General features: G+C 37.4%; 1 protein-coding gene across 1 annotated transcript in view; it reads left to right on the top strand.

Moving 5' to 3' along the window:
- The window catches only part of NAA15 (N-alpha-acetyltransferase 15, NatA auxiliary subunit), a 39,806-nt gene extending 17,551 nt beyond the window's left edge, over positions 1 to 22,255 (top strand). Inside the window, exons 5-20 of the mRNA XM_071555724.1 lie at positions 1,836 to 1,970; positions 2,143 to 2,296; positions 4,529 to 4,648; positions 5,287 to 5,382; positions 5,516 to 5,622; positions 6,040 to 6,112; positions 6,797 to 6,966; positions 7,490 to 7,642; positions 9,274 to 9,402; positions 11,964 to 12,177; positions 13,321 to 13,514; positions 15,571 to 15,679; positions 16,570 to 16,668; positions 17,420 to 17,563; positions 17,997 to 18,094; positions 20,779 to 22,255. Coding sequence (XP_071411825.1) covers positions 1,836 to 1,970; positions 2,143 to 2,296; positions 4,529 to 4,648; positions 5,287 to 5,382; positions 5,516 to 5,622; positions 6,040 to 6,112; positions 6,797 to 6,966; positions 7,490 to 7,642; positions 9,274 to 9,402; positions 11,964 to 12,177; positions 13,321 to 13,514; positions 15,571 to 15,679; positions 16,570 to 16,668; positions 17,420 to 17,563; positions 17,997 to 18,094; positions 20,779 to 20,979 — 2,196 coding nt within the window. The 3' untranslated portion in view covers positions 20,980 to 22,255. The remainder of the gene's footprint in view (positions 1 to 1,835; positions 1,971 to 2,142; positions 2,297 to 4,528; positions 4,649 to 5,286; positions 5,383 to 5,515; positions 5,623 to 6,039; positions 6,113 to 6,796; positions 6,967 to 7,489; positions 7,643 to 9,273; positions 9,403 to 11,963; positions 12,178 to 13,320; positions 13,515 to 15,570; positions 15,680 to 16,569; positions 16,669 to 17,419; positions 17,564 to 17,996; positions 18,095 to 20,778) is intronic.
- Positions 22,256 to 22,472: the final 217 nt, after the last annotated feature.

Here is a 22,472-nt window from a genome sequence, read left to right as displayed (position 1 = left end):
ATGCAGATTGGTAGCTTAGACTGGAACCCTTTTCCTGCCTTTACTGCAGCACCCAGTTATCTGCTGCCTCGTGTCAGTTGTTTGTTTGCCATGTGAGATGTTGTTTCATGCTACCCAACCTTTACATGGCAGTGATACTTCTGTAAAGAACACAGACTTTTCTTTTCTCTCCTATGCAAATGCTATTCCTGATGTGGTTGCAAGTGGTTTTTTTCTGTCACCTTGAATTGTGAGTTGATGTGTGCCAATACCCTTACTCTTAAAAAATTAGCAGCTGCTGTTTAGTTATGCATTTTGCAGAGATGTCGATGTGGTTCAGGCTGAGTTCTGGTTCCAGCCCATGCTCAGTGTGTGGCTCACGTGGTTAGAACAGCAACTGTAGAAGACGTGTTTGTTTCTTACTGTGCCATCCAGGGAAAGATGACAATGATCACTCGAGCATTAAAAAAAACAGGAAAAAAACCCTCTGTAGTTCCTCCTAAATTACACTTTTGTGCCTGAAAAGTTGTCTGGTAGACTGGTGTAATGTAGTATCCCCTTTTCTCTGAAAAGGGAAAAAGAAATTGAGATTTTTATCTGAGAGCCCTTGAATCTTTTTGTTTTGTTCAAGTTTGCATCTTTTCAAGTGTCATTTGCTCCTCTAAAACTGGTTGTTAAAACATTAGTTGGTCTCTTCATAGGTTATTTCCTATTCAGATTAGGGTAACATTAGTATTTATATCACAGGTATCCCAAGAGCAAATTCTGTTCTCAGAGCTGTGTGAAATCATCAGCAAACACAGGTCCTCAGTGAACTTACTCCTGAGTCAGGACAATTCTTAGTCACTGATTTTTTTTTTTCTTATTAGTAGTGTGGAAATGGGATTCCTCTCTCGTTGAGACAAGATAAAACTTAGCATAGGTGCCAAAATGCATTTGCAAATGCACATTCTCTTGGCCTCTGGATAAATGTAAATACAAATTTCATCATCTCTAAACATACAAGTAACACGTGGTTATAGAATGCATTAAGGATTAAGTGTTAAGATGCTTAGAAATCAGTAATTCATGACTGATCGTATGCTGGTTTCTGAAGAATGTGAATTTACTCTCAAAACTGGGAATAATGTTGTGGTTTAGGTTGGGTTTTTTTCTTTGCTTTCACTTCTACACTCTCCTACTTTAGACTGATCATCATTCTAGTCAAACAGCTGTAACTAGTTTTAGCTTTTTTCTAATACCTACTTCTGGCAGTTTGGTTTTTTCTGTAGATAGTAACTTCTTTCCTTTGTTTTTAATTACTTGAAGATGCCTTTCAGGAGTCTGTAACAAAAGAAGTAATAACTTTTTCCTCAGATTAAAGCTGCCGGATGCCAAGAAAATCTGATGCATTTTCTGTCTGTAATTAACTTCTTGCCAAAGAACAGGGATGTGTTTGCATGACCTGTGTTGCCTAACTTGTAATGATTTAATATATACATACTTTCAAGGTGAATTTGAAGCACCAGTAAATAAATGTTCCTGCAACTCAACAACCCAAAGTATCCTTAATTACCTTCTGTTCATAAGCAGCAGGACAGGAAAAGCACGTGTGTCATGCATTAACAAAGTCAGTCTGACTCATCTGGATTAGGTCAGACATGATGTGTTATTTTGTGTGCTGTTTTATTTTTTTGTTCAGTGAAGACCATCATAGTTGAAAGTTGATTCTTTCTTTTGGTTAAAAAAATGCATGTAGAAAACTAACTTTTAGTGACTTCCTTAAATACTAGAATACTGAAGACAGGTTATTGCCTATATGGATTGTACAGAGTATCAGAATAAAGTCAGGAAAATTAGTACCTACTTTTTTGCAGGAAACAAGATACCAGTTGCTTCAGCTCCGACCTGCACAACGAGCATCATGGATTGGTTATGCTATTGCTTACCATCTGCTGGAAGACTATGAAATGGCAGCAAAAATTTTAGAGGAATTCAGGAAGACACAGCAGGTAAGAGGAGAACATTACATTCCTGTGTTGATTGCTGCTTAAGCTAAATGTAAAACTCTGCTTCCTTTCATGATGTGAAAACTGCATGCAATTTCTTCAGTCAAATGAACTTGACCCCAAATTCTAGAATGAGAAGGCTGAACTGTGTCATGTGTCTTGCTTACCCGTGTAGACATCACCTGATAAAGTGGACTATGAGTACAGTGAGCTGCTGCTCTATCAAAATCAAGTCCTCCGGGAGGCAGGACTATATAAAGAAGCCTTGGAGCATCTTTGTACCTATGAAAAGCAGATTTGTGATAAACTGGCTGTCGAGGAAACTAAAGGTAATTACTTTTTGAAATAATGTTAAAGACTTGCCATACAGTGGGATGTCTGTAGTCTCAGCTTTTCCTGTCTTTTGTAACTTCAGCTTTGATTTGGTTTTAGATTATTTATTTCATTTTGCCCTTATAAAGGATGCTTGTCTTGCAGCTGTTAGTCCCTGTCATGCTCTTCTCCCAGGCTGGTAAGACATCAGCAGAGTACAGACATGCTGTTCTGAAACGTGTAAACTAACAAGCATTTCTGGTGGATGATCCTGAATTCATGTCTTGAGGTACCCAGACCCATTCTGTTACAGCTTTGATAGTGGTCCTGACAGGCATGTAGCACTTGCTGAAGGGGAAGAATCATCTTTGGCACAGTAGGAGGCTTTTAGTTGTACTCAGTCACCCTTGCAGAGGACAGAAACAGGCTCTTTGTTGGGATGCCATCTATAGCCTTCTGTTGTGTTGTTATGCACCTAGTGTATAATACTATAGCAGATCAATATGATAGTGTATCTTATATTCCATAGCTGGATTGCAGAGTGATAGAACTTCATTCTCAGAACTCTATTAACAGGTGCGCTTTCTTAAAAAATGCTTTCTTCCTCTTCTGCTTCATGCTTGTACAGTCTTTCTGTGAAACTTCTAGTTGGGTGATTGCTTGAAGCAAACAGAAGAAATCTTTTTGCTCTGTAATATTGTTCTTATAGATGTATTTCTGCTCATGGTAATCTCACTGTCCTGCAAAATGAACCTGGGAGTGATGGTATTATGGGAGGTGTGTGGTAATTCCTCAAGATAAATGTTTGCACGTGACTCCATGGGTGCTAAATATATTGGTTTGCAAATAATAGGAAATGAATGTAGAGATTACACTATCACAGACCAGTTTTGAAACACAGTAGCAGGACTTTTGGGGGTGGGAGTGGTTTTTTATGACTTCTGTCTGAAAGATCTTTTCATGTAATCTGTGTTCTTAAGTGCTTGAAGGTCCAAGGCTGGTACTGAAACAGGATTTTCAGATAGAACTTCATAAAAAATAAAACCCCACACGAAAAACCAAACCAAAACACAAAATCTCCAAGCAAGTTACCATAAAAACAGAGTGTAAATACTCTTTGCAGTGTGTGTGCTTTAAACTGAGTGCAACAGATTAATTTTTGGGGCACAGCTCCTGCTGTATTCTTTGGCCCAGCCTACCTGCTGTGTGTGCCACTGCTGGTAAATAAGTGCTATGTGCAAATTGTAAGTGCACATAAAAAAACCCCTTGTGGATTAAGTACAGCTGAGAAACACTGTGTTGGCATTTGCTACTGTTGCATATTAAAAAATGAACTTTTACCTTGGAGAAAGTGTTAAGGTTTATTTTCCCAATTCTGTCTTCTCAGTGGGTGAACTACTGATGTTTTCCTGGGCAAGTAGTCCTCAAGTTATCCTAACTGTGGGAAAGAATCTCTTTGCAAAATTGCATGTCAGTTGTCTGATGTAGGACAAAAAGGGGTAATGCTGACTTGAGTTTTCCTCTTGAAACATTTTGAGAAAATCTTAACCTTAATCTAGAATGATACTGTTCACCTCTGGGTGTGATCTGTTTGTGCCGAACATTTGCCAGTCTCATAATGTTGTAAAATATGGGTTTTTTCCACTGTGAAATGGGAAATTGACTCCTGCAATTCCAGCATAGCAAAGATGCTTTATAGAGTTGTTAGAGCTAGACTTTACTTTTAACAGTTTTATCTTATAATGAAGTATCATTAAAAGGAAACTTGTTTGCAAAGTCTTGAGAATTCATTCATCAAATCAGTGTCTTGATTAAAACCACTGAAGTTAGTTTTATGAAACAGCAGACTGAATAACCATTCTTTTATTTGCAGCTCTGCAATTTCAAGTTGGTTTTCAGATGTTAAATACAGTGTACTGCCTTTAATTGCCTTCTGTAGCAAAATCCGTTCTTAAAGTAACCAGTCACTTCAGGAAGTGAGAAAAACACCCATGTGCATCTTGTCTTTAACATTAAATTTTCAAGTACATTTCAGGAGTTACGGGCTGGGTTGTAAAATCTTACTGTAATTGCACCTGTTGTCAAAACATATTTGTCAGCTATTTTGTAATGCCATTGTGGTTATTTTTTCTAAGAAATTGGAATCTACATGAGTTAAGGATTATCTGGTCTTTTACCATAGAGTGATTAATTTTATGCTGCTTCAGTATTTTGTTACCTTAATGTAACACTTACTGAATTTCACACAGGAGAACTTCTGCTTCAGCTTGGCAGACTTGAAGAAGCAGTTGAAGTGTACAAAGGACTGCAAGAAAGAAATCCTGAAAACTGGGCTTACTACAAAGGCCTAGAAAAGGCACTTAAGCCAGGTAATGATTTGATATCTTCAAGTAAATAAGCTTTTTCTGCATGTTTGAAATTCATATACCTATGTAAAACTTGTATTGCTTTAAATGCTGAAACTTACTTTAAAAGGTAAAACTTTGGTAACGACTTGTAGTGTGTACATACTGTGATAATGTTGGTTTCTTTTAAAGACAGACTGTAAATATTTCTGGGATTGTTACCTTGTCCCATCTAAAATCATAGAATCAAGAAACTGCAGTAGTCTGTGTATGTGTTTGAAAGAATAGAATTATTTCTTAGAAGACAGTTTTAATTTAGAGTTTTTGTTTTGCTGTTACCATAATCTTATGCTGTAGCTAATACAACTGGGTAACTTTCTTTGAAGATTTTAGCACAGTGATGAGGCAGGACCTGAAAGATGAGAGATAAGCAGTTAGTCTGAGGAAGAGGAATTTACAGATACTGATTACGTTGGAGTCATTCAGTAAATCAGTTTAAAGAACATTAAGGAGGAAATTGTTGTTCTTTAGGAAGCATAAAGCCTTTAGCTGATATTTGTATTCTGATCCTATTTTTAGCCAGATACCAATCACTTTCCTTGCTCCCCTTTCCCTTCTTGCCAAAAAGGAAGGGAAAGGTAAACTGTAAAATTCTGTTGCAGCTAATATGATGGAGAGGCTAAAGATCTATGAAGAGGCCTGGACTAAATATCCAAGGGGACTAGTTCCAAGAAGATTACCATTAAACTTTTTGTCTGGTAAGTGCATTTTTGCTGAGCAGGTAGTGATCAACACTTGTGTTTCTGAGATGCTGTTTTAACAGCATGAATAGTCTGCAATTGATGAGTAATGTCTGGTAAAACAAAATCAACAGGTCTTTTTCCTCTCAAGGTGAAAAGTTTAAGGAATGTCTGGACAAGTTTCTAAGGATGAATTTCAGCAAAGGTTGCCCACCAGTCTTCAATACTTTGAGGTCATTGTATAAAGACAAGGAGAAGGTAAGAGTTTTAACCACTTCTTGCATGGTCTGCCTCACAGCTGAGGTGCATTGCAGAGATGGAGGAAACTTTTCTTCAGTGTTCACTCCATCAGCACTGCTGTATATTATGGCCTGGGATAGCTAGTAAAAAACTTAAGTACATAAATGCCTCAAGTATATGTAATTTTGTACCTAGTTTGTAGATGTAGAAAACTAAGATTTACTAATTTTAAGCTATGTAAGTATGCACCAAAGGAGGCTTGGTCTTAATCTGTTGAAAATAGAGGTGAGATTGAGTATGTTCCCATATGTAATGAAATTCAGGACATTGCAGAATTCTCTTACCAAAAATAATTAGTTTGGGTAACACCAAGTAGCTCAGGTTGAAATAAAATACCATCTGGCCCATTTTTTGTGTCTTGTCTTGTGTGTGTAGGTGGCAATCATAGAAGAGCTCGTGATAGGGTATGAAACCTCTCTAAGAAGCTGCAGGTTATTTAACCCAAATGGTGAGTGTCAAGACTGTTGTTTCATGAAAGTAATGCCAGGTGTAAGCATTATGTGTCCATGCAGAGGTGGGAAAATAGTAGGGAGTGAAGAAATAAAAATTACGTGGGGGTTTTTCTCTTTGTTCCCCTAACACAGAACTGAACCGTAGTTGTCAGATGTAAAGTCACTTGTTCTGAACTTTTTTGATGGCTCTATGAACTTGGTCATCTCTTTGCAGTTTCAAGTTCAATTATTCTATTTTGAACTTGAATTTATCACTGTTCAGGACACTGAGATTTGAAAGCTGTGTCAAATCTTTAATTACAGGACTGTCAAAAAAGATTATGTACTGGTAGCACCATGGAAAAGTAGTTTTGAAGCTTTTGGTGAAGACTGGGTTTTGTGTTCTTCAAAGTTTTGCACATCTGTCTTCCCTGAGTAAGGGACTGCTTGGATTAAAATGCAGCTCCCCTCTGACCCACTAACTCCCTTTTCTTTAAAACCACAGAATGAGAAGGGGACAGTATTTGCTCAGGTCTTGCCTAGACCTAGAAGCTAATTTACTTACCTGAAATCAGGTCTTGTGTGGCAGTCTGATGCAGAGGCAGAATTGACTTCAGTGGCTGCAGTTATACCACTCTGCTTCTGGCACGTTGTTTTAATAAACGGAACAAAAACCCCTCTCTCCATTCTACTTCCTCCAGATGATGGTAAAGAAGAACCTCCAACCACTTTACTCTGGGTCCAGTATTATTTGGCTCAACATTATGATAAAATTGGACAGCCATCCCTGGCTCTAGAATATATAAATGCTGCTATAGAAAGTACTCCCACTTTGATAGAACTCTTCCTTGTGAAGGCAAAAATCTATAAGGTAAGTTTGGTTTATTCTTGGAGACCAGAGGTTATTTGTTATGAATGTGAATTTTAGTGGGTTTCTAGATAAGGATATTGTTTAGCTACTTGGTGATTTATTGCTGTATATGAATAAGCCCCTCTGAAGGTTTTTAAGTCAATAAAGGACAAATGTACAGAAAAATGGAATTCTCGGTTAAAAAATCACACTGATAAATTTGATTAAGTCTTTCTTCTTACACTGGATTTTTTAACTGCTTGAATACAATTTCTCAACTACACTATGATGCTATATCAGAATGGGGTTATCCAAAGTGATCTTTTAAGCATTTTCAGGAAAAGCATTTAGTGATAAAAGACCAGTAATTTCTATGAGGAAAAGTATTTCTACTGCTTTTTTTTTCTTTAAAGATCTGTTGCTTTTGAAGAAAGCTATTTATTTAAAAATGTCTAAAAAGTTAACCAATTTTATTAAACTGTGAGTACACAGAACATGTGTGTTTTATAATCACTGAATATTACTTGAATTTCTATCTCTTTAGCATGCTGGAAATATTAAAGAAGCTGCAAGGTGGATGGATGAGGCTCAGGCTTTGGACACAGCAGACAGATTTATCAACTCCAAATGTGCAAAATACATGTTGAAAGCAAACTCCATTAAAGAAGCAGAAGAAATGTGTTCTAAGTTTACACGGGTTTGTTGCATTTAAGTTCAGCTCTTTTGGATAATGTGGGCCTAATCCCTTGTGGAATAACTTGGTGTTTTAATTTAGCACTCACCTTTACAGTAGTATTTAAGTTCTGTTTCAAAGCAACTATTAGTGCTTGCTTCATTTGTAGTCCATGGCAAGATTTGAATTAATCTTGGATAAGCATAATTCCATAGTATCAGGTGAAAACTCTGTAAAGCTTGGATTTAATTATTTTTGCCAGGTAGGAAAAATCCAACATGCCTGTTTCAGAGAGAACTTCTCAGAAAATAATTTTTGGGGTGTTTGACGTTGATTCTGTAGAATGCTTGAAAGATCTGGTAAAGTTGCCCATGTCTCTTACAAGTTTGTTGTCTAATGGTAGTAAGTTAGAGAATTCAGACTTACTTTGGAACATAATTTTTATGTGACTACCAGATGAGAGGCTTTCTGTGTGTTGGGATCTACCTGCAAGTCTTTTCTATTTGTGTCTCATTTTTCTCCTCTTTCTTAAGAGAGGAAGAAACCTGAAGTAGGATAGGTTGAGAGGAGGAGGAGGAGCAGTAATTTGTAAGGGGAAATCTGGAGGATCTCTGTCAAATGTGTGTGGGCAAACATAAGAGGAGGGAAAGTCCTGTTCTATAAAAACAACAATTTTATGTAGGGTTTTTTAATGCAAACCTGATACAAACTCAGGTTATTTGACCTCCCACAATGCCTTAAGCAGCTTTAAGGTGATGTCAAAAGAGCAAGTATACCAGATAGCCAAAACTGGACTTAAAAAAGTATTACAACAGAGAAACCATCATCAAGTGATATTTTTCATCTCCTTTTGACTTTGTCTAGTCCTCAAATACATGCTTCTTAGTTTAAAAAAAAGGACACTAAATTAAGCATAATGAAAATGGAACTGACATTTTTTTCTCATTTTTAGCTGCCTAGATCAGACTAGTTTGAACACTGCCTTTCTCTTTTTCATTGCTAAGTTCTGTGGATGATCTGTGCAAGTATATCTAGATAACAGATTTGAAAGGCAACTGTAATCTCCTTTTTTGAACCAGGAGGTGTCAGAGTTAGCAGTGTTCCTTTTGCCTTGCCACTGCTCTCTAGTGCTGATGGCATAAGGAATAATCTCCCACTGCTGTCAGTTAATATGCTTAGCTGAATCAGCAGTTCTCTGGAAGATATAGATGGCAACTTTAGTTAAGAAACAAAAAATTCTCCTGCAGGATTTCCTGCTGCTGTCAGTTTCTTGCCTGTAGTAGGACTTCCCTGCCATATTTTTCATGCTGCAGTGTGTTATCCGTGTGCACACGGCATTAAAAATGCTGAATGAAGGTCTCATCTATCCTAAAGCTGAGCAACTGTCACAGTTAAATGGTCACTGCCTGTCTTTCATCATGTCTTTCTGACTCTTCCAACAAATGTAACAAAGGTTTTTATTTTTTTCTTAAATTAATGAACAAAGAAAGTCCATCTTAACTGTGGCATTTCTGATTTTTCAGGACTCCATCTCTGAGATTTAGCATTCTTTTGATAGCATCTTTACTTGTACTTAAGGACAAGATAAAGAGAAATAGCAGTCAACAAATCAAATGAGACTTACTTGTTTTGTATAATGCTGTTTTTGCTTTCAGGAAGGAACCTCTGCAGTAGAGAACTTGAATGAAATGCAGTGCATGTGGTTTCAGACAGAATGTGCCCAAGCGTACAAAGCGATGAACAAATTCGGAGAAGCACTTAAAAAATGCCATGAAATCGAGAGAGTACGTATCCAGTTAAGCTGCCTGCCTTGGGAAACACTTGACTTCACTGTGCTGATATGTTTCTTTTACTGGGCAGTAAGAGTATACTTCATGTAGCTCCAGGAGAGGTTTTGCTTCATGTTGGTTACTGGCAAGTTGATAAAGTTACATTTCCTCCTAAAAATGCCGTTGTTAACTGTGTATTGTGAAGTTATTAGAAGAGTCTGAAGAGAGAAGAAAACTTTCAAAAATAATCTAGTTTTGCCAGTGTGCATAAAAAATAGGTATTTGGGTACAAGTGCATTTTAAGTCCAAAAATAACATGGCTGAGCTGTCAGAGAATCATAGAATCGATTGGGTTGGAAGAGACCTCCAAGATCATCAAGTCCAACCCTTGGACCAACTCCAGTCCCTTTACCAGATCATGGCACTCAGTGCCATGTTCAATCTCAGTTTAAAATTCTCCAGGGATGGTGAATCCACCCCCTCTCTGGGCAGACCATTCCAATGCCTGATTACTCTCTCTGAAGAACTTTTTTCTGGTCTCCAACTTAAATTTCCCCTGTCAGAGCTTGAGACTGTGCCCCCTTGTCCTATTGCTGAGTGCCTGGGAGTCAAAACCATCCTTAAAGGAAAGATGTCGTTTTAAAAACTGTTGAAGAACTGTTTTAGTGGTAGACAATAACCATAAAAAAACTATCAAAAATTTAGCTATCTTCTTATACTAAACACTAAACTTCAGTTCAAAAGAAGGTGTTGAAGATATAAAGACTTCTTGAAGTAGAAATTGTATTACAAAATGGGGAATACTTGCAGTATTAGTTGTAGGTCCATAGTAAGGCAAACAAGAAAATTTGGATTCACAGCTTTAAAAAAAAGAATGGGTTTGAGTTTTTTAAAGCACATTAGGGAATAGAAAGAAGACCAGACAGCAGAGAGTGTAAATGAAGTACTGAAAGAGCAGAATTTAACAGGAACTGTGCCTCTGCAAACAGACTTTAGGAGGTTGCAGCACTGCTGCTTTTCTGCAGAGACTTGCCTGTGCAATGTTCTCAGGTTAGAACAAATTATCAAAGTAACCTGGCCTAGTGAAAGGTGTCCCTGCCTGTGGCAGAGGGTTGGAAATGTGTGACTTCTAGGTCCCTTTCAACCTAAACCATTCTGTGATTTGCAGGACCATATTTTGTTCACATAAACCCTTTAAATAAATTAGTACAAGATTCTTGTAAAAGAATTTGTGTAAGAAACTACTAGTCTTGTAAATTGCCTTGGTTACCAGAAGAGGTCAGCAAATGAAGTGCTAATCTAGACCATCCTGAAAAAAAATTTCTAAGGAATTAAGTCACTGTGTTTAATTTATTTATTTGATTAATTGATTGAAGGTGTAGCATAAAATGTGTTCTGGATTTCAGAAACACTTTAGACGTCATCCAATGCTCCATAAAGGATCCAAACTGTCTCAGAAAGTAGGGAAGTTGATCTCGTGCAATTCAAGCTGAGTAATGGCTTGGAAAACAAAGTAGAAATAAATAATCAACTTTTGCAAGAGAAGGAATTTATCATAGAGATTACTAAGTCATCTCTGTAGAATCTCCATTGTTTCATGTATCAATAAATTACCACAGCAAGGGCAAAACCTGCACTGTCTTAGTACTAAAAAGGGCCCATGAAATGTGATGTTCAACAACATAGTGAGTGAGGGGCAAGAAGAATTCTGTGCCTATGAATAAGTACTAAAAGGTCTTGCATTAATTATCCTGCTCAGGAAGGAAATCCCGAAACCACTATAAACAGTGCAGCAAAAACTTGTCTATTGGTGTGGAGCAGCAGACTAAAGGACATGTGGGGGGAATTAAGGGACTAGAGACACTTCTGCAGTCACGTAAATCTGTCATTCTGTGTACATCTAAGTGTCACACCTCCTTAAAAACATGCTGGTAAAATACAGGCCATGGAGTAATTTCAAAACAAGGAGACTAATTAGATTGTCAGGCTTATTGTTTCCTCATCCGCTTTGACAAGTAACAGCTGAGTTGAGGATGAAGTTGTGCGATGTAAGTATGTGGAGAAGTTAGAGGGGAATGACTTTTCACTACTTCTGAAATGAAAAGAGATTACTAGGTGATGATCAGGAAAGCAGAGCTTGAACAAAAGAAAGTGCTTTCTCACGCCACAAGTGATTTAAGCATGGAATTCATTGCCATGTATTTAGTAGAAGTCAAAATTATACTTTTGACTGAAAAAAATTAGCAAAGATCACAGAAGAAAAACTCTTCAAGTGCTATTTAAATACAATGAATGTAGGACCTTTGCCCCTTAAACCTCAAATTTTCAGAGGTTGGTTACTGTTCAGAGACTGTGAAATGGGTGAATTTTGATTCTGACCTGAGATGCCTTCAGTTCTTTTCACCACGACTTTGTTTTCGGAGGGTTTTGTTAACATTTCTAATGTTAGTTAGGGTGGGTTTGTCAAACAGCAGGGGTTTACTAAATTAGTCCTTTGGGGAAAGCTTATTTAAAAAGTCCAGGTTAGTACCTGATTGTTAATAGTGGCTAAATAATGTTGTGTTACGTTGTGTTAGCATTTTGTAGAAATCACGGACGACCAGTTTGACTTTCACACTTACTGTATGAGGAAGATCACCCTTAGGTCTTATGTGGACTTGTTAAAACTAGAAGATGTGCTTCGACAGCATCCCTTCTACTTCAAAGCAGCACGAATTGCCATAGAGATATATTTGAAACTTCATGATAATCCCTTAACAGATGAAAATAAAGAACACGAGGCTGATACAGGTATTCAACACTCAGGATTTATTAATTTCACATTAAGTGGGTATTTTATGAAGATCTAGCATTCTTATGGTTGTCAGCTGTTGTCACCAAAAATCAGTTTTACACAACTCAAAGTAGGCGAATTGTAACTTTGAATGCATGTACTGGTATATGTTCTGTTGAAAGTTAAACTAATACATATTTTTATTTTGGTTATTGGGAACCAACGATGCATTTGTATTGCAAGTTGTAACTCTTCAGTACAAATGTGCTTGTGTTATGGAGTGGCTGTGAAAACATGAAATTCTTCTGGTGGTTGGTCAGTGAAATAACAGATTGAAGCAGATGTGCTTGGTGGTGGCTCTTTCTAAGCATTTTATCAGTATGCAAAAATTCACGAGGTAGCAACTTCAATTTTACCATCTGGTTTCTGATGGAAAAATTACTTTTAAATCCATCAATTTATTTTTTCCCCTCATCTCTGATTCTGAGAGCAGCTCAAGTGGGTTGGGGCACCTCAACTGGTACAAATAGAGGCTCATGAATCCTTCTAGCAGAATTTGTCAAGTTTTAATATTTTTTTATCTCAGTTATTTTGTGGGCCTTCCAGTTCAAATTAAGACAAGTGGATGTGTAATAGAATTCATTGCAGCCACTTCTGATGTGTTTGAAATTAATTCTCTGTGTTCTAATTGGAGGGAAGAGGGGATCATAAATCAAATACGAGATGTCTGTAGGGCATCAGAAGTGAAGCTGTAACTGTCTGTGCCAAAGTGTGGCTATTTCACCTTGGTTTTGTTAGGCCATTTAATTACTGCATTAAACAGGTGTAATGCCTCAGGAATAAATCCATGGATATTGGTGTGCACTTTTACTCCTGGCACCGGATGTGTGAAGTCACACAGTAATTACTTATCTCACTTCAGCATGTTATGCTGTTGTTCTCTTTCCTATTCCCTGATTCCACTAAGGAATTTTTGAGTTGTGAAGCAGCAGCAGCATAGACTGTAAAATAATTATTGGTGGTAAATCACCATTTACAAAGCTAATGGCAGCACTGCTTGTTAGTAGGTATAGTTTAAAGAAGATGATGGTGTCCGACAGCTGATGGAGACTGTTAATATTAGACATAAACATCTGGTTTTGCCCTTTGCATGTGTACAGCAAATATGTCTGACAAGGAGCTAAAGAAGCTACGAAATAAGCAGAGAAGAGCGCAGAAGAAAGCACAGCTGGAGGAGGAGAAGAAGAATGCTGAGAAGGAGAAGCAACAGAGGAATCAGAAAAAGAAGAAAGATGATGATGATGAAGAAATTGGAGGACCGAAAGAAGAACTTATCCCTGAGAAACTGGCAAAGGTGCTTACTAATGTAATAATAATGTCATAGAAATTGCTACAGAAGTTGCAGTGAGCCCAGATAAAAACTGAAAGCCATTCAGATAACCGGTTTATTTTTTGGTATAGTTTATCTTCACAAGACAGCATGTTGAAAAACATTCTTTTGTAGGGACAATTTGTTAGATACACTATCAGTATTGTGGGAATCACAGCTTTTATTTCGAGACAGTGATTGAAGTCAAAAATATTCTACAGGTGGAACTATTTTCACATGTATATTGCACTAACTTGTTGATTGTACCCTATTTCTAGTTGTTCGGATGGAAGTCTTTCTATTCTGTATGTAAGGTGATTATCATTTGCTCTTATGTCCCCTAATATTTTTTGTTTATTAAGCATAGTCAGCCTGTGAATGAGGAACCATTGAAGCACTGAATGCTTTAGCTGGATTTGTCTGTATTTGTTTTGAATGGGGGAGGGGGAAAGGAATAAAGAAGCTGTAGTAGTACGTAGTAGTAGACTAGACTGAGAAGGATTCTGAGATCTGGATTAAGAACTGTAGAGTTATGTAAAGGGGAGGTGACCCAGAACACTGTTCTTTTGCTAGAAATTATACCTGTAAGGAGCAGGAAGACACTGGAAAAATGTGGGACAAAGGTAAGGAAAATCCAGAGACTAGGTATAGAATCCATGTTCTGATTGATACAGTATTCATTATTTTCACATTACACATGCAGTGAGTATTATTTGCACTTGAGATGATACTTGAAGTTGAGTCAGTGAACTTCACTCTAGCCAGGAAGGAAGTGACTTAAATTTGACTAGTTATTTAAGAATATTGGTGGTGTTCTATATTTTAGCTCACTGGTTGCAAGAAGCAGAACTAATTGCAGTGCTAGTTAAGATTGAAATGGTCTCAGTGGTGTGTATTGAAATTGAGTTCTGGAATAAAGGGATGTCATGGGATAGCCCAGAAAAATCTAAGCAGTCCCTAAGATTATAGGGAATAGTTGTAGCTGTATAATGCATTCCTTTGGCAAATCTAGTTATGTGTTTAAAATATAGATATCTATATAATATATTCAAAAATCAGTATCAGAATCATGATATAGACACTTCCAAATGCAGGTGGTACCTGGTGCCAGAAGACCATTTCTGATATAGTTGGTCACTTGCAAACAGGTTTCCTGAAACAGTTGCCCCTGGACTTTTTTGGGGGTGTAGCTTTGGCATTAAAGGCATAGCTTTGAAATCTGGCTTATTGTAGGTTCCAAATAGTTTATGTGCACACAGAAAAGATGCAGTTGTTTTTATGGAATGTGCTGCAGTGTATGTTTAGCAGTAAGGTGTCCATTCTTGTCTTCAACTCAGTTAATTGCAATTAATTGTATTGCTTCAACTTTTACTAAACTGTTATTAGCATATAGCAGTTTTGTATGTTAGAGAGTAGCTTATGTTCATAAAACCAAAAACGTGAAGGACAACAGACATTGAGTAATCCCGAGTCTATAAAGAATCCTTGCACAGAATTAATTTGTGTTAGAGCTGCCCATTTGCTTGTTTGCACTAACTAAGACCGGGTGACCTTGGTCAATATTTGGTTGCTTCAAGGTTGTTGGTATCTTGGCTGAGAATGTCTCCATGACCTGGCAGCTCTCAGGAGCCTGTCTGAAGAATCAGCAGAATGTCATGGTCATTTATTAGTCATTTGCCATCACCTCGGGCCCATGTGTGTAGGTTGTCATAGGCAGTCCTACTGTCCATTTCAGAGCAGATTTGGCTCCAGCTGTGTTCACTACTGATGTGTGATAGAAGGCAAAGACTTGTATCTCAGTAGGAAAATGTGATTTGTAACCATCACAAAGCAAATTTCATGTTAGACTTTGTATTCTGTGTTTAGACAGTAATACTGAGTGAAATATGCAAAATTTGTAACAGAATTGGTTCTAAGCATCTTATGCACTGCCTTAGGAGAGTAACTCTCTGATGTGACACAGCAGTAGCTAATTTTTGTTGCTGTAGAGTCACTAGGTTTAAGCTTTGACTTAGTTGTGTGTCACTTCTTCAATCTGTAGGTTGAAGCACCTTTGGAAGAAGCCATTAAATTTTTAACACCCCTGAAAAATTTAGTGAAGAACAAAATAGAGACGCATCTTTTTGCCTTCGAGATTTATTTTCGAAAAGGTAGGTGAGAAAACTGATGAAAGCAAGAGATTTCATAGAGGTGTGTATTAAACTTTAAAAAAATGTTTATGAGATGCAAAGACCCAGTCACTGTGAAGACACACAGATTTTTACTGGGCTGACACCCGAGCCAGGAGCAGTCTGTGATAAACCACAGTTTGAACACTTGGCAATTATCCATTTACTTCACTAGTTAAATACACACGTGTTACTAAAAGTAGCTGTTGCAGTACACTCAGCTTTAATTTCTTGTGATTACTGTAACTTCAGATTCTGAATTGTCGCAGGTTTGGCGTAGCTGTTGCCAACCCTGGACTGGCCCCCCCTTCCCTCTCCCAGAACGTTTCCAGCAAAGGAAAGAAAAAACCACTGAAAAGAAACGCACTCTAAAGAAACTGAACTGAATAAAAAGAATAAATTATATTTTCTAACATTCACAAACCACACTGTATACACAGTACATAGGATCCCACCCCCAGGGGAAAGGGGAAGGGAAAAAGGGGACTGATTAACCAGAAAATAGGGAAGACCCAAACCCAACCTAACAAAACCAAATAAATCAAAACAAACACAATTAAAAAACCTCAGGGAAGGGGAACAAGAATGAAACAATCTCACCCAGGACAGGAGAACCACCAACAACTGGAGGGATCAGGACTCCAACCACCTCCCACGAGCTCTCCGACCAAGGAAGCAAAAAAAAAAAACCTAAACCATTCCCCACCTGCTATGTGGAAGACATGTGTGGAATACTTGTAACTTCCTTAGATGCAGTGGTTACTGAGGAAGCCATGGGTCAAACCATTACATGAATACAGCTGCAGCACAGTTTAGTGAGTTTCCACCACAGGTTTTTAATTTGCCAATACTTTTTGGTTTTTCTTTTCCAGAGAAGTTCCTTCTGATGCTTCAGTCTGTGAAAAGAGCCTTTGCTATCGATTCTAGTCATCCTTGGCTTCACGAGTGTATGATTCATCTCTTCAGCAGTGGTATGTTTCTGTTTGGTAGGACTTCATCTGTACACACTTCCAGGTGATGCTGAACCCACATGCAGTCATGGATTTTTTGTTTAGAGACTGTTATCACAATTAATTCAAAATATTTAATAAACGTATTAGAAAGCTTTTTATGCAACTGATTCATGCTAAAATTAAGCATGTTGATTATGATTGCAGCTGGATTTAGGAGTTACTCAAGTATTAGTAAGACTTGTCAGTACTGTGAATTGTATGGTGAAGCCTGAAAGAGTGGAAAAAGTGAAGAAATGGAAACTGCAGAGTGAGGAACCTGGCTGGTCTGCTGGCAGCCTGTGTCAGCATGCAAGGAGAAGGCTTTGAATTCTATCCTTTGTTAGTAAAAGGCTGGATGGAAGGATTCTCTCTCCTTGCTCCAAATGTCACCCTTTCTGATGGGGGCTATAAACATGATACAGAACAGGCTTGTATGACAAGAATCTTTGAGCCTAATAAATTTTAATTGGTAAGGGAGAGACTGTATTAGTGTAAACAAGCTTTGGCTTTTTCTAAGCATCAGAAAACTGTCACAGTTAAGCTTTTTCCAACCACAATTTACCTTATTTACCTTTATTTACCTTTTCAAATTTCATTCATCTTCCTCTGAGACACTTTCCAATTTCATTAATAATGTAAACATGAAAAATACTAAAATAAACACGTGAAGTATATTTTACTGTGATTACCTGTGCCTACCTTAATTAACGTCTCTTTTCCAATTGAGCAGTGTCTGAAAGTAAGGATCTGCCTGATGCTGTTAGAACAGTGTTAAACCAAGAAATGAATCGGCTTTTTGGAGCAACTAATCCAAAGAACTTCAATGAAGCTTTCCTTAAAAAGAACTATGACTCACTGCCACATAGGTTATCAGGTATTTTGTCTTTATCCTTCTTCTGCCCTGCTTCTCTATTTTCTGTGGTTACCTGGCAGTGCTATCTCAGTGTCAGCCCCAGTGATGTAACAATCATTCTTTCCTCAGGAGGTTTTTCTTCACTGGGTTTGTGTTTTTCTGACAACATGACTGCCAGCTTGTCTGTGGTTTCCTTTAATTTTCTTAGTGCTGCTGAAATACAAATGTTTGGATCTCTCTGCCCTGTCTTACAATTCCTGATGTCTGCTTAATGTTTGTTTTAGTGCTTTATCTGCCTGACTAGGTGTCAAGCTTTATGTTCCAAGGGATTCCATTTCTAACTACTGCTGGAGAGTTCAGTCCTATGCTTGGTCATATTAGATCTACTTTATGTTTGTATATAAGACATTTTTGGTCATCCACTGGGTGATGAGTCTTATTTTTCCTCCTGTAGCTGCCAAAATGATGTACTATTTAGATCCTTCCAGTCAGAAAAGGGCAGTGGAGCTGGCAATGACTCTGGATGAATCCCTTATTAACAGAAATCTTCAGGTAACATATTTATAAGTTCTAAACAATTTCTGGTGTGTCTGTGAGAGCTTTATGCAAATTTTGGAGGTAAGAGGAAGCTGGAAATGCTTTGTGGTAAGGAGGTGGAGTTGCGAGAGAGAGGGCTGTCAGGTTCATCTGAATTTAAATGTTTATTATCCTTTTTGCATGTTTAAATTAATTTAGTTTTGAGATAACATGAAAATAGCAGCAGCAGAAACCATGTTATTGCCACAGGTAATGGGAACACTTACTACATACGAGATAATTCACATGGCAAAAGATGCTAAAGCTCCCCAGTATGAAAAGACAGTATTCTGTGTGAGCTCTGGCCATCACACAGACAACTGTTCACAAGAGAAAGACTGACTTAGGAGTGGCCCAGACTGGGAAGGCTTTCCATAGTCAACTTCCTGCAAGCTGTGGGAAGTACCTTAAGCTTAATAAAAGGTGCATGTGCACATTTTTGCCTTATTATGTAGTTAAATGAAAAGCTTACCAAATTCTGCATCTTTGCTCCATTCTGGTGGTCACGGGATAATCTACCTGTACCACTGCCCCACCTTCATCTGGGAAGACTCTTGGTTCTGACTTGCTGTTTATAGTATTTTAAAAAGGTAATTTTAATGCTGCTTATAAAGAATTACTAAACATGGTCTTTTTTTCTTCCTATGACTGCATACTTACCTGACAAAGAACCATACCTGACAGAGAAGGAATAAAATGTCCTTTCTCTTTTTTTATAAACTGTTCCTGTATCTCAGACAAACAGTTTCCTTTGACATCACTTTAAGAGAATCCAGCCCATTTCATTAGAGAGACTCCTTAGCAGGCTATGAAAATATTTCTTTATTTTCTTCTCTGTGTCTCTGCACTCAAGAATCTTTTAGATCTATTGCAAGTAAAATTGGTGAACTTTACTGTAAAATTGTTCTCCTCTGAGCAAAAATCAGCATTTTCTAAAAGAAAAACTCTCTTTGGAAATACACTGGGTTCAATAGAACTTTAGTGGTGAAGGATTTTAAGTTCGTAGTAGAATTTTTGGACTAGACAGAGGGAGGGAAAAAGAGACAGTAGCAGACAAATTCCCGTGATTTATATACTTTTTTAGGATGTTAAAGAGTTCAGATTCTTTCTCTACTCTAGCTGGTGTGGTATGGGACAGAAACTCATGTCTTTTATATCCTAAATACATACTTAGCAGTTTTCTTAAATTTGTGTTGTGTTATTTTTTGGGTTAGGATTTTTTTTCTGACTGTTTGAGTGGTCTCAAAGAGCTTAAGCTCTCAGTAGGTTTAGAGAATAAAATTTAATTTGCCTTCAAGAGTCTTATTTTTGCTGATTTTTGTCTGGGATTGGGATTCTGGGAATCTGGGGAAGGATTAAAATGTAATTAAAAATGCCTGGTCGTTGTGGAGGTGTTAACTTGGTAGGACTGGAAGCATTTGCCAACTCAGCAGTGTATAAACATACTATTTGCTGCTTTGTGATAAAGCTGAAACTGTTGAATTCTGAGTGCTAACATAAAGTGAGAGTTGGAGTTCTGAACTTTTAGATGGCAGATTGAAAGTGCCCTAAAAATTGATACTCTAAAGGAGTCTAAGCATTTGTTGAAAGGCATTTCTGTGTGCAAAGAGATCAAATTTATTACATTTCATTTTAGTTAAAGACCAGCAAAGAGCAAATGTGAGGAAAAGGGGTTGTTGAAGAGAACTTTATAACCCCACAGCAGAAGGACAGAGCAGTTAATCTCAACACACAGAAGAAATAAAAGCTATGCCAAATGTCAGAGGAGTGGGAAAAGACTTGACTTGCTGTACTAAAGCTTGCACACACAGCACAGGCAGAGATTAAATGCTACCAGGCTTTAGTGAGGCTCAGTAGGTTGTTGCTTTCTCAAGTTTGGAATGCAGGTTGAAAAAAAACCCACAGGAAATTTCCTTTTTCTCTTCTAAATTATGAACAAAAATGGATAGAAAACTGCATATATGTGAAGGATGTGATAATATCAGAGTAATTTGGTTTAATTCACTAGTTACAGACACACTTCAGTAAGTCACATATCCTAACATGTAAAAATGAGGGGGGGTTCCCAACCAGAATTGTTTTCACATCTAATTATGGTTATTCAGCTAATGCTGTTTTAATATCTAAGTTACATTTCACAGTTCACAAAAATCATTACTAGGAAATAATAGTATATGTTCTGTATTCAGTGTTTTATTTGAAAACGCTAAAATTCAAAGGTATGTTATGTATTGCTGAAATGGTCAGTGTATCCCAAGACTGATGGAGTTTGTGGTTGCCATCTAGTGAGAACAAATTTTTTTAGGAAAATAAGGAACAGGTGACAAATGAGTACTTTAATTTTTCAGTCAAAATTTATAGCTGATTTTCAACTCCTTATGTCAACTGCATTATTTTAAATTAGACTACACTGGCATCTCATGTTGTGTCTAAAATGTCACTTGTTGAACAGAGGTGTGTAGCCCTCAGAGCAGGTGTGTGGCTGAAATATTAACTTTGTCTTGTGAGACTGCTGTTATCTCAGACAGCAAAACCTCTGTTTGAAACCTGTAAACAATACTTGGAGTTTGTTTTCTTTGTAATACTGTGTTTCTGGTTTGTGAGTGTTCAGCTGAATGTTTAAAAAAACATAACACTTCTTTATTTCTCTCTTTAATTAGACTTGTATGGAGGTATTAGAAGCTTTATGTGACGGTAGCCTTGGAGACTGTAAAGAAGCATCTGAAACTTACAGAGCAAATTGTCATAAGCTTTTCCCTTATGCTTTGGCTTTCATGCCCCCTGGATATGAAGAGGATATGAAGATCACAGTAAATGGAGATAGCTCTGCAGAACCTGAAGAACTGGCCAATGAAATATGAACAACTTTATTGGAAAAAAATGACGTTGGACCATATCTGGTGTATAATATTTTTGTCACGCACCTGCTGAATTGTTCTAACTTACACAAAGAACAGAAGGAAAAAAAAACCCCGTTGCCTTCAAATAGTTTTACTTTTTTTTTTTATCCTGCTGACAAAGTATATATATAAAATATCTAACATATTACTGGTTATAGGTTGTTCGGTTTCTTAAAAATTAAAAGCTGCTAAAATTGAAAAAAAAAAAGAAAAAAACACAAGCCTTCTCCTTTCCTACCCACCCACTCATGTTTTTAAACTAATTTATATGAGACCTGGAGGGATGTGGCCCTCAGAGCAGGTGTGTGGCAGAAATATTAACTTTAAATTTGTCTTGTGAGATTACTGTTATCTCAGACAGCAAAACTGCTGTTTTAGCACTGGATTCTTTCACTGAGCACAAAGAGTTGATGGGGCTTTAGCATCTGACTGATTTGATACGGGGGATGATTGTGTCCATAGGAAGTATGCAATGTGAATCAGAATATACAGAGAAACCTACAACATACTTGTTATGTTGAGGGTGCTTGGACATTGGATATCAAGCAGAATTAAGAAACATAGTGTGTTCAACAAGCTTGTTGTGTCTCTGAAACTCACTGTACACGATCAGTTTGGTGTTCTTGCACCACAGTTTTTAACAGAAGGAACCAGTTAAAACGGTCTCTCTTGGAATTAAACTTGTGGGTTGGGGAGGGGAGGGGAGAATCAAGGTTGCTGTTCTGGAGATGAACCTGTCAGTGTGGGTTGGCCAAACTTTAAAACTGTAATGCAAGAACCAAATAAAATTATGCACTGTGATGTGGCACCAACTAATTAGAAAGATCGCATGCATTTTTCACGTAGAGTGAAAACAAAATGAGAACATACTATGGCTTGAAGTTGCAAAGAGGAAAACTCCTGAATACCATTTTGACTGATCAAGAGACTAATAGATTAAAACCTCAGCAGGCCTTGTTCATGTTATGCAGAAAAAAAAATAAAAAAGTGCTGCAGTTTAGATACCTCTGGAACTTTTCCACAGTGTCACAGGTTTGTAATACTTGAAGCCCTACATTTCTAAGAATATATTTCTTGCTCAGTTGTTTCAGGCAAGCCCAAGACTTTGTAACTTTTAAGGGGCCCAAAATTTTTTTTCAATAACAGACCAGCTTCTTATTCCTGCAGTTACAGATGTAATTTCCTTTGTCAGACATAAGGTACCAAATATAATGCAATAAAACGTTTTGAAAAACAATTGTGTGAATATTTAAACCAATATGTGTTGTACTTTGAAAATGAATGGGTTTGCTGGAGTGCAGCTCAGGGTTGGCTTACTGTGCTGTCCAGTCACGCTAGCAATGTCACTGCTGATGGGTGGTCATCAAGTATAAAGTGCAAATACTTTACATGTAAATACTGAATGTCTGGGAAGTCCTATAACAGAATGCTTTGCTACTTGGCTTTTAAGTTCC

Source organism: Pithys albifrons, chromosome 5 (assembly GCF_047495875.1).
Source record: "Pithys albifrons albifrons isolate INPA30051 chromosome 5, PitAlb_v1, whole genome shotgun sequence".
Taxonomy (NCBI): Eukaryota; Metazoa; Chordata; class Aves; order Passeriformes; family Thamnophilidae; genus Pithys; species Pithys albifrons.
This window is presented reverse-complemented; position numbering and strand designations above follow the sequence as displayed.